This window comes from Talpa occidentalis, unplaced genomic scaffold (genome assembly GCF_014898055.3).
Source record: "Talpa occidentalis isolate TD23 unplaced genomic scaffold, MPIMG_talOcc4v2.1 talOcc4.8, whole genome shotgun sequence".
Classification (NCBI taxonomy): domain Eukaryota; kingdom Metazoa; phylum Chordata; class Mammalia; order Eulipotyphla; family Talpidae; genus Talpa; species Talpa occidentalis.
The window spans coordinates 5,393,469-5,405,704 of record NW_023605194.1 but is presented as its reverse complement, the minus strand read 5'-3'; the positions used below and the strand labels follow the sequence as shown (position 1 = coordinate 5,405,704).

Here is a 12,236-nt window from a genome sequence, read left to right as displayed (position 1 = left end):
ATGTTTGAGAACTGTTCCATTGTGATTGTCTCTGTGTCCTGTTCTCTACTTTTAAAATAATTCATGTCTGGTTTTGAGTGGTACATGAAATAGTTTATTTTGTTGTGATGCTTTTGATGAATGGTATTTTCATGTACTGCATCTTAAATAAAAAGATCCTATCTTCAAAGGCATTCTACCTTGAGCGAATTAAAAATATCAGAACTTCTCAGTCTACAAATTTCCTCTAAGAGGAAGAGGAGTGAAGAATGGAGTCTCTAAAGTCAGCATATTTAACCCTCTGTATTTCTACCTTCTCTTCTCTGCCCTGCCTTGACATTGTCTTATCCTATTTCAGATTGACTTTTGTCTTGATAAGTTTCTGTCTTATCTGGAGGTAGCATCAAAGATTGAATATTTCCTTTTTTCACTGTCACATGACCTGAGTTCTGTAGTAGGTTGCACGATAAATTGAATGCAGCGCTAGATGTGTTTGTACTGCACCTTCTTGTTTTATGGAGACCTTTGGGCGGGAAGGACGAGACTGTATACTTTATCTGAATGAAGGCACGCACGAAGCACTGTCATGTAGGGCTGACTGCACTGAGGGAAAGCTCTCTCTGCCTGGGCCAGTCTGCGTGCTACATGAGGCTCTTAGCACTGGAAATGTGGCTGTCCGTGCTCCCACGTGCTTTGGAGCCACGTGCACACTTGTCTCTAGCAGTGAATTACGTGAGCTCCTTGGGAACAAAGATTCTCTCAAACACAGTGTCTGGCCCTGGTAGGTAATCAGTACATGATTTTGAACATATGAAAAGTGGCATGGCATGGCAAGACTAGCTGCTTCAGCCTGGGACCTTTCTCAGATTTCAAATTCTAAGAAGTTTAATTGAAAGTAGTAGTTACATGGTTCAGCCGTGGGTCTCTGAAGGCTGTACTTGTGCTTGGTTGGCAAGCAGGTTGAATCGTTGCTTCTAATTACTGCCAGTACTTCTGGGAATGGCCATGCTTGTGCCAGACACCCATGAGCGTCCCATGGCCCCTAGTGCGCTGTTTTGGGAATTGAGAATAAGAGAGCAGGTGTGATGCTCTGACCTTCAGGAGTTCTGTTTTGCCAGCGAAATTGACAAGAATAACTCACCCACAGTAATTATAATGCAGTAATTCACCATGAAGGTGTACATCTACCTACCTACCCCCCAAGAGTGCCTTGCTGTGGCGGCGGGGGGCACTGGGCAGCAGCTGTGCTTAGGGACCACTTCCCGCGTGTGCAAGTGCCTTGGGTGAGGTGCGTAAACACCAGTTTCAAGACCTGCAGAAAGGCTGCAGGCAGCTTGGAAGGAGATCTTAGGGACGTAGTGTGTCCTTAAGAAAGGCTGCATCACCAAGGTGCTCTCTGGCACAGAGTGGTCTGGAGTGGAAAAATGTTGACATTGATGGCTCCAACTTAGAAAGTGATTCAGGGCCTCCCTGGTGGGCTAGGGGTTAAGCACCGCACTATGAAGCAATCCGCAGCCTCTGCAGCACGAGTTTGATCCCCGGCTGGCCAGGGAGCAATCCACATGGCAAGGCTGACCTCTCCTGTCTCCCCGCTGCTCCCCTCAGCAGTATATTTCAGTCAGTCTGCCTGTTCTGTTCCCTGCTCTGTTTCTGGTGAATCCTCTCACACACCCCCCCCTTCCCGCATCTTTGGCCTGTACCCCAGCTCTTGTATGCATAAATAAATAAATCTTAAAAAAAAAAAAAACAACCTTAAAGTGATTCAGAAGAATTGGAATCTATATGTGAAGTTTAAAAAAAAAAATCTTAACCAATTTATTTGGTTTATGTATTTTTACTTGTGCTTGGAATGATGCGTGGTAAAAAATTGATGTTCAAGTTATGAAAGGGTTCTTTTACAAAACCTTTTGAGCATGGAGAAATTTAAACACTAAATAACTAGATAGTACAGTATTCTGGGTCTGTGGCGAGCCATTGCCCAGATTTCACCCTTATCAGCTCATGGCTGGCTTTTTTTCTGTGTCACTACCCACCACATGCCCCTTCACCTGTGAAGCAGATCCCAGACATCATTTCCTCTGTAAATAATTGAGTGTATCTCTCCTAAGGATAAAGGTTTCTGAGTTTAAAAATTGGTTCCTTCATCCTTTTGTCCCCTTTTCCTCTTACTAATCCCAAACAAGTCAATCCTAAATGTTGTAGGTGAGGCAAGTCAGTGTAGTCGGTGGAGGGGCAGCGGCAGGGGCGGGAGCAAGCAGAGCCCGGTGTGATGCTCGGAGCCTAAGCGGAGCGAGGAGGTGCTCCTGGGGGCCAGCCCAGCACGGGTGGGAGAGAAGCATGCCGCGCTGGGAGAGGGGCACGGAAGGGCCGGAGGACTGCATGCATACTTGATGGATGAAATAATAAATATGAAGGGTAGTGCTAGTCAGGGTCCTCACTGTCACAGAAGGGAGTAATACATAAGGCAAAAGAGAAGATTTTTGTGTCAGGTTGGAATTGGATGTTGATTTGAACCTTTAATAAGTAATGATAGGGCCTCCCTGGTAGCACAAGGGGTTAAGATGCAACCTTTGAAGCTGTCCGCAGCCTGTGCGGCACCGAGTTTGATCCCCGGCCAGGGAGCAACCCACATGGCACAGCAGACTTCTCCTGACTCACCCGCTGCTCCCCTCAGCAGTGTATTTTAGTCAGTCCGCCTGTTCTGCTCCCCACTCTGTCTCTCATGAATCCTCTCACTCCCCACACACATTTTGGGCCTGTACCCCAGTTCTTGTATGTGTAAATACATTGTATGTATAAATAAATTGTATTTATAAATAAATCTTAAAAAAAAAAGTACAGATCGATGAAGAAATAGATGTGAATGCAGTCATGCGTTTACACCTATCTATATGTGTGTAATACACTCCCCACCTCCATGCACTAATACACTACCAATTCTCACTGAAAGAAACCTAAACTTCATGGGAAAATGGCAAGATTTCAGACCCGAACAGGAGAAACATTAGGAGCATGGAATGTCTCGTGTCTAAGAGCAAGAAAGTTCTCACAGAACAATAGGGACATAGCAGAAAGACCCAGAATCCAACTTGAAAATGTTCCTCCTCACCAAAATTGAGACAATTTGAGCATCGAAATAAGTAATGATGGTAACAAATTAAGCACAAGGTAGAAAGAGTATTTGGGCTTCATCAGTAAGGAGATGAATTCTGGTCATTTGCCACCTGATAAGATGGAAGAAGAGCAGTGCCGCTTGGCTTCCAAGACCTCTCTGCCCAGCGTGCATGACCTGAATCCCGTCATGAGGACGAGCGCACCTGAACTACGGACATTCTGCAAAGTAGCTGCCCTGTGATCACTGCTAGAGTGGGATGACGGAAATCGGGGAGCTGGCTGCAGGAAGACAGGAGGTGTGGCACAATGCACCTTGGGATTCTGAACTGACGTTTTTGTTTTAATAACAGGTGTTGGGTGCAATGTTGTTTATGGTGGTTTTATTGTGCTAAGAGGAGGTCTTTGTGGGAGAGGTACCGAGATATCCAGGTTAGCAACTCACTCTTAAAGTGGGTTAGGAAAACCAGTTCTTTTTTAAGAATTGGGGTATAGGCCAGAGATGCGCGGGGTGAGAGGACTCACCATAGACAGAGTGGGGAACAGAACAGGTAGATGGACTGAAGTACACTGCTGAGGGGAGCAGCGGGCGAGACAGGAGAGGTCTGTCCCGCCATGTGGGTATCTCCCTGGCCAGCCAGAAATCAAACTCGTGCTACAGTGGCTGCGGATTGCTTCATAGGTTGCGTCTTAACCCCTGCGCCACCAGGGAGGCCCAGGAAAAACAGTTCTTGATGCTGTGTTTTCAACCTTTGTTTGATAGCTTCAAAATTTCGACATAGAAATATCGAGGTGGGAATATCGGGTAGAAAAGTGAGCAAAAGGTATTCGTGTAAATTCACAAGGAAATTAAAGTGGTCCTTAAATAAAAAGACACAATGCCACATAATTTGAGAAGGTGAAGTTCACAGATCTATCACTCACCTGTCATGAGAAAGCTGTAGCAGAGGGAAGAGTGGGCAAGTCCTTTCCCCCCAAACAACTGTAAATGCCATTCGCTAACAAAGGGAGCCAGAGACCCCTGGAGAAGTGCCTGATTTCAGAGCTGGGACAGACAGAGGACACGCGGAACCCAGAACATCCAGTTGTGACAGAAAACAGAAAGTGGCACAGAGGATGAGGGGAGGCCATCGACTGAAGGACCTTAGAAAGCAGCTGAAAGGCTCGCCGTGCCCAACATTCAGACAGTTTGAATGCCAAGTAGTGACGATAATGAATTACAGCCCACAGCATAAAGCAAGTCCTGAGTAAATAAGTGGAGAAGGAAAAACATTACCTTATAGTAAAATTCCAGCTTCTGTGTGTAGATGAATTGATGGGACTAGAAAAATTGCCATTTGGCAACCACTATGGAGATGATCCTTTCAGGCAAAAATTCTCAATGTTTCATAAAACGAGTGGGCAGATTATGAGGGGAAGCTGCATAGGGGCTGACTTTGTCCCCACAAGATGATAATGGCCAAGGGGAGAAAGTAACTTTACAGCTACTGGCAAACAGTTACAGGTCAGGGTTAACACACCAGCAGTGGGAGAAACCACTGTCATGTGCCTCTGAGAATAGTGTGCTGAGAACACAGCTTCACATCTGTGGTTTCCTGCCAAAGCTGTTCAACCTGAATCTAAGCACGACTCACATCAAACGAACCCAAAGTAAGGAACATTCTCCAGAGTAAGTGGCCTCAACACTAGAACTCTAAGGCCATGAAAGAGAAAGACAAGAGCTTTTCTGCAATAAAGGAGACATGACAGTTACTAACAGGTGTGGTCCCAGATTGAACCCCATCACTGGTGTAAAGGAAGCTGGTGGGGCAATGAATGAAATCTGAACCTAGTCTGTGGATTAGGTAATAGTGTCGTATCAGTGTGGCATTTCAGGTTTTCATAACAGTATGATTTCACAGTTGGCATAAAGGGGACAGAGGTGTAAGCGAAAGCATTTGATGGTAAATTGCATCATAGTGACAGTTTGCCTTCAAACATTCCAAGAAAGCAATGCACTGCGTTCATATAAATATATTTACACAAACAACAATTTAGCAGATGTACAATTTTCACATTCAGAAAACAGGGTGCAAAGAGTATACAGAAATTTGTACTATTTTTGTATGTCTTAAAGTCTGAGATTATTTTAAAATGAACTGTTGTAAAATTTTAAATATTTGTGGTTTTTAAGAAGTGTTTAGCCATGTTGTAATTGTTAATGCTGCATAAAATAGTAGTATGTCTTAATTTTGTGGTGTCATATTCAGTGAAATTCAGTTTTTGGTGTTTCATGGCATGTAAATGTTAATAGAACTAGTTATGTCCTCTATTTGGATCTGATACCTAGTTTTGAGACCCTTGGTGTGGTTTTTAACACCAGATGAATAGTAGTGAGTTGTGAAAAGTTTGGGATAACACATTTAAAACCTAGCCATGTCTTGGCACTTAGTAAATGTTCAGTAACTTGAGCTTGTTAAAATAATGGATTTCTATAAAAGTAATGTTCTTAAAATGACACATTTAGCTCAAAGAATGGTTATTAACTGCCCTTGTGCCTTTGTCAAAATAGCATTTCCAAAGAGGAAGTATCCACTTGCCAGGCACATAGGGCCCATCAAGGGAACGCCATGGTTAATGTCATTTAGTAAGCTGCCTTGTCATTGAGGCCAGAAATCATGTGAAGACAGGTTACATGCCAGTTTCAGAGATCTTAAGAATAGAGCCTCATGTATCTGTTTGCTCTCTTGCAGGAAAAGGAACCTCTCCGTGTAATACCACTTAAAGAGGTTCATAAAGTCCAGGAATGTAAGCAGAGGTAAGCCCCAGCCCTGGTGTGGAGCCTCGCCAGCTTCATGACACACCGTAGTGCTTGATTTGATAGATGTACCTACAGACTTTTTCTTGTATTACTTTTTGTGTTGTTTTTACCTCTTTATAGTTTGGATATGCTAGAACTTTCAGAACGCTCAGGTTGAAGTATCTTTTTTTTTTTTTTTTTTGTTTTATTTGAAAACTAAAATGTAGGGAAAGCCCTTATACTTATTAATGGAAGGGCAATATTTGTTGTGAACATCTTGTTCCAACATAATTAGCAACTTGATCTGTTATTAATTTTAGTATTTGAGGTTACTGTGCCAGCATTTCTTTGAGCAAACTGATTATACCTGAAAAGTTTGAACTTTAAAGTTGTTTGATGGACCTTTTCAAAAAAAAGATATTTAACTATAGAATAAGAACAATTTAATGCAAAAATAAATTGAAAAAGATAACTTGGTTTTATTAACTAGTACTTTATCTCTAATGCTTAATTCCTTACTGACAGATATTGGTACTGGCTAAGTTAAAAAATCAAATAATTGCCATTTAAGTACAATTGGAAAAATCTTTTTTTTTTTTTTTTTTTTCTTAACAGTGACATAATGATGAGGGACAACCTTTTTGAAATTGTAACATCGTCTCGAACTTTTTATGTGCAGGTAAGATGCTTCTTAGGAGATTATAGATCCTCCTGACAAGACATTAATAATTTCTAGAGGTGAAATAACTCTGCACTTGCTGCTTAGGAGAATAAGGAAAAAATATGGAAACTAAAATTCACCAACTTAACAAAAAATGTTATGTATGAGATTATTGGTCATCTGTTTAGCAAATAAGGGCATTTTTTGCTGTGAATTAGTCAAATTGAATTAAGTAGTAGTTGGAAGAAGGAAAATGCTGCTTAATAATGTGTGTACTTTAAAGTTTGATTATTTTTACACATACTTTGGAATTTCGATTGCATAATTTTTGGGGAAATTTTTTAAAGGGAGGAGATCTCAAATACCCATAATAAAAGTAGACAGATCTTAACAGTTTCACAAATGGTAGACAAGCATTCTGTATTTAAGTTAAAAATGACTAATTCCTGTCACATTGAATTATCTAGATTGGGAGATTTTTAAAAGAACAGTTTTTTTATTTTATAAAAATTACATAAGCCTATTGTAGAAAATATGGAAACAAGAAAGGAGTAATTTTAAAAACAGACTCCCACATCCGTTTTGATTTTTTACTGCCTTTCTTAAGGCATCAGCTTTAATAACAAGGGGGTTCATGTACAATATTATATCTGTTTGCTTAATATATATGGATTTTTTTCCCACATTACTAAATTTCCCTGAAAACATTCCAGAACCGCACCGTATTCTGCTGTGGGAATGCTCCACAAGTCAGCAGGCCTCTACTACTCCTTTTATGCTCATGGCTTCTTTACATTTACAGTGACACTGTGGTCAGGAACATTTTTGTGCATAAATTTGCCGAAATTTTTTACTTTTTCAGGATGAGTTTGTAGATGTGAACCTTGTTAAAGTTTCCTGATGGAGAATAGCTCTCAGAGCATGAACCTTTGTAAGGTGCTCCTATTTGCAGTGAAGGAAAGTGTCCTCTTGACCTTTGCTTGCTTTGGGCTTTTCCTTTTAAAAAGTATTTGCTAATATTATTGGTTCAAAGAAACTATTTTGTATCTTCACATTTTTGAACTTTTAGATTCTAGAAGTAGAGGGTGAAATAACAAGAAAAAAATAAATGTAAATGATGTCAAAATGGTTTTTAAATGACCGGTTACATCAGTACCCGTCAGACTCAGTGTAGCAGGAGGTAGGACGGAACGAGAAGGTGGTTCTTTGACTTCTTCCTTTTTTAGTTTTCTCTTTAGAAGAACTCATAATTGCAATTTTTAATGTGTCTGACCTTAAAATATTCAGTGCCAAACTACGCTCTCTGTGATAACTTGCTTGGCAAAACCTAGTTTTTTTTTTTTTTTTTTTTTTTTAAAGATTTATTTATTTATTTATTCATACAAATGCTGGGTACAGTCAGAAGGGCGGGAGGGGGAGAGAATTCACCAGAGCCAGAGCGGGGAGCAGAGCAGGCAGAAGGACCGAAGTACACTGCTGAGGGGAGCAGCGGGCGGCAGGAGAGGTCTGCGCGCCATGCGGGACCCTCCTCCGGTGGCCAGGGAGCAGCCGGGGATTGAACCGGCACCGTGGAGGCTGCAGGCAGCTTCGCAACCCAGCGCTCAACCGCTGCGCCACCGGGGAGGCCCGGCAAAACCTAGTTTTAAAGAAGTCATCTCTAAACTCTTCCGGATACCACTGCCTACAAGTGATTTTGTGGTGGGCACTGCATGAGATCTGTGGAAGCAGGAGGCAGTTCTAGGCTGGGAGTGACCAGGCCCTCTCGCCCGCAGGCCGACAGCCCCGAGGAGATGCACAGCTGGATCAAAGCCGTCTCGGGCGCCATCGTGGCTCAGCGGGGGCCCGGCAGATCCACATCTTCTGTATGTCTCCTGTTCTCTGGGGTGATGCTCCCTTGGTTCCCCCCATCCTGTTAAGTTCTCTTTCCTCCTCTCCCCCTAATCCTGTGGTTCCCTTCTCTGTTGAGATTTATTTGCATGTTGACTTTTATACCAATTGGTCTTGCCAAAAAATAATGCATTTCTAATGTAATGCTTCCTTGTAGTGTTACGTAGACATAACTTTCTGTGCATTGTATTGTCTTAAATGCACAAGCAGGGCAGCTAAAGAATGAACGTTTCCTTGCTTTGTTTCAGGAATCTCCCTTGTCAGTATCCCTACGTTGAGTGTTACTTGACAGTTCCTAGTGTGGGATGTGGCTAATCACGTCTGTACCTTTAGCTGTAACACTATAGCTTGATGAACATCTCAATTCCCTCTGCCTCTAATTTAGTTGAGGGTTTTGGCTTCGTAAGTGCTGTGAGATCACTGAAGTAGCTTAAACGCAGTTTAGTGCTCTCAGTCAGCATGTTCCATTTCACATTGTCGTTCTCATTTTCTCAGAGGTTAATTTAAAAGGCTGCTTCTTACCTTACCACTGTCGTATTTGTCTTTGTGGTGATGTAATACTAAGATCGAAATAGCCACACATCCTCAGAAATGATAAGAACAGTGTTTTTAACTTATCACTTCCAAATCATAGAAATAAGATTTGACGTTCAGATACCTTGACCTGTGGCCTCTGCCTGAAAATACAGATTTACTAAGGAATGAAAAAATTTCAGGCGTCCCGAGATGAGGCCCTGTGGCTGCAGACTGTACACTAGTATGTGGCGCGATGGCCTGTGACTCCAGGCCACTGCCAGCGCTGGGTCTTCTGCACTTAGCACCTCCCGCCAGAGGTACCTGCTGAGCAGCTGCCGTCACGGTGCCCTGGCACTGACAGCTGCAGGCCGGTTTCCTCATTTCTTAGTTCAGTCGCTCTCCTCATAATCCTTTTCGGAATATCTCGGAAGTCACTTCATAGGTGTCAATCTCGTAATTGCCTGTGTTTTGTGTGACCTTTTCAGCAGTCAAGTATGAGACTCTCTGCAAAAACATTGTCTGTTGGGAAGAGGAGAAGCTGGAGAAGGGCATTTGTGTTGGGTGCTTTGTGGTGGGGGCAGGTGGGACTCTCCGCTGTGACTCCAGCAGACATTCTCTTCCTCCCCCGTTCAGGTGAACTCTAATCTTAGCTTTGCACTGTGTTGCAGATGCGGCAGGCCAGAAGGCTGTCGAACCCTTGTATACAGAGGTATACACCAAGCGCTGGGGACTGCGGCACGTATGTGGGCGCTCACGCACACGTGCCTTCTTACTAGAGGGCCCGCCTTACTCACTACTCACCCCGATCCTAGAAAGTCGAGTTAACAAACTGCCTTTCACAGTTACTGTAACGGACTTTGTCAACACTAACGCAACTGTTTCACTCCAGTCATCAGGTTGGATTCATGTGTTAAAGAAAGGAAAAGATAAATAATGAAAAAGAAAACTGTGCTCATTGAAAAAGTCACATCGAGCTATCATGTAGAAATTCATTTACTGAATTGCCATAAGTTTCAGTTTCTCTATTTGATGTATTTGTAAATTTTGAATCTGGCACTGCCCGACGTGCACCCCGTTCTAGCCGTGTGTGCAGACTCGGGAGTTAGCGAGTGTGGGGTGAGCCCTGCATCCTAGGGTGCAGGGTGCCGAGCACCGCCAGTCAGTGTCACTCTTGGGGGTCAGTTGGGGGCTGTGTGTCTTGGTGGCCCAAGCACCTGTTTCCCCAGTCCCTGAGTCGTAGAGGAACGTGCCCGGAGCTAGAAGGCCTGCGCTGGGGCATCCCTGTCCCAGGTCTCCTCAGTTTTGTTCAAATAGAAGCTTTGCAAGCAGCACTCACCGCTGGGCTACTGCACCAGTTTTAGTGATTCATTAAACATGTGCCCCTTGTTACCTTTAGACTCTTAAGCCATCTGAATGTGGGACATAGTCAAAGCTAAATAAGTGAAATGAAATAAAAAATGGATGACCTCCACTGTCCTGGGTTACAGTGAAATTCAGAGAAGCAACAACTGAGTTGGTCAGACTGCCAGGCAAAAATCACAGCTCCGAAAAATGTTGAGTTCTGCTTCTGGAACCTACTATGCCTTTTATTTTTTTATATTCTGCATTTTCATTTTTTATCTTTTTTATATCTGCAATAATTGCTAGTGTTGACTGAGAATATACTTTCAAATAAACGATGAAGCTGGGAGGCTCCCCTCTAAACACACTGGAGCCCCGTGTCCAGAGCGGCTGGCTGAGTTTTCACAGCGCCAGAAGCTGTCGAGTTCGGCTTGGGTGACAGAGCGGGCTTCTTAGTGGACGTGGCGTTGGCTGTCCCTGCTTCACACTCGCTCTTAAATGCCTTGCTTTGGGGAGGAACTCGCACCTCAGACTGCATGGCTCGTGCTTCTGCTCTGTGTGCGTGTGTGTGTTGTGCTGCGTTTGTTTTTCAGAGAATAAAGTCTCACACTGAGCTACTAACCTGCCGTTAATGATTGACCACGTCTGTCTGACCACTGGTCTCTCCACAGGAGCATTCCATCTGCCCCTCAGACGCCAAGCTCGCGCTCCGCCCTGCCGGGGCCGCAGCCTCCTCACATTCCACAGCCGCTCGCAGCAACTCTTTGGTCTCAAGCTTTGCCATGGAGAAGCGAGGATTTTACGAATCTCTTGCCAAGGTCAAGCCAGGGAACTTCAAGGTCCAGACTGTCTCTTCAAGAGAACCAGCTTCCAAAGTGACTGAACAAGCTCTGCTCAGACCTCAAAGTGAAAATGGCCCTCAGGAAAAAGACTGTGACCCACTGGACCTGGATGATGCCAGCCTCCCGGTCAGTGATGTGTGAGCTGCAGGCGCGGAGCCCGGCCCGCCTCAGCCCCTCGGTCTCCTATGAGACTCCAGCCAAAGATGATGAAGGGCGGAGCGGCTTGTGCATGTTATACTGCCTCTCGATGCACTCTAGAAGCTGGCAACCCAAGAATCTAGGCCAAACTAAATAGAATTTCTTTTAAAGAGGGAAAAAAAAACCTGTCTCAGTATCAATTGTCTTAAGTTTTGTGTGTTCTCATTTGGGTGATAAAAAATGTGCGTGTGATGCTTTTTCATAGTGAATTCGACTGTGTCAATGTTTTAACACCTTAAAACATTAAAAAAGCGTATTAATTATGTTGGTCATTTTTACAATGCTACTCTGACTTCCTGGTAGATGTTCGATATTTACACCTTCTCACTGGTTATTGAGTGAAATATTGCCAGACTAAGATCCTTACACCCACCGTGTCTGTGGTGCTGTGAAACACCTGCCTCGGCGTGAGGGGTTCTGCAGCGCCGCCCGCTCCAGAGGCCCGGGCCTTGAGGCTCGCTCAGCCCTGCAGAGCCGGGGCTGGTGACGGTCGCAGGCTGTCCCGGAGTTGAGTAGAGGGGAGAGTTAGGATTCAGAGAACTATATCTTGGACGTTTGTGTGAAAAAGCTTAATCAGGATTTGCAGCAGTCAGTGCTTTCTTCAGTGAAAATTATTTAGTATGAAATTTTGGGGTGATGACTTTCTTATCCAATTTTGTAAATGGGTCTTACCTCTATATTTGGATCAGTGTTAAGACCTCAAATTTATACGTAAAGACATCCTGCCCTTAGTCATTTTCAATTGTGGCCTCCTTTTTGTCACTACTAAACTCTATTCAAGTGCCTGTGCTTTTTTTATCTCGCTGAGGAAAGTTTTTAGATGAATGTGCTCAAAAGTTCGACAGGATTGCTTTTCAACATTGGGATAAAATTAATTTTCAGTAGCTTAGTTCGATGTGTTAAATAAGATACCATTTTATGT

The 12,236-nt window shown here is 43.5% G+C and overlaps 1 protein-coding gene across 3 annotated transcripts in view; it reads left to right on the top strand.

Annotated features, from left to right (window-relative positions):
• PLEKHA1 (pleckstrin homology domain containing A1) overlaps positions 1 to 11,420 on the top strand; it is a 58,562-nt gene extending 47,142 nt beyond the window's left edge. For 2 of the 3 annotated variants that reach the window (XM_037498002.1, XM_037498003.2), the window contains exons 9-12: positions 5,823 to 5,887; positions 6,485 to 6,548; positions 8,303 to 8,392; positions 10,946 to 11,420. In XM_037498002.1, coding sequence (XP_037353899.1) covers positions 5,823 to 5,887; positions 6,485 to 6,548; positions 8,303 to 8,392; positions 10,946 to 11,257 — 531 coding nt within the window. In that variant the 3' untranslated portion in view covers positions 11,258 to 11,420. Of the gene's footprint in view, positions 1 to 5,822; positions 5,888 to 6,484; positions 6,549 to 8,302; positions 8,393 to 9,601; positions 9,643 to 10,945 lie in introns of all 3 variants that reach the window. The other variant, XM_037498004.2, reaches the window with a different exon arrangement.
• The last annotated feature ends 816 nt before the right edge of the window (positions 11,421 to 12,236 follow it).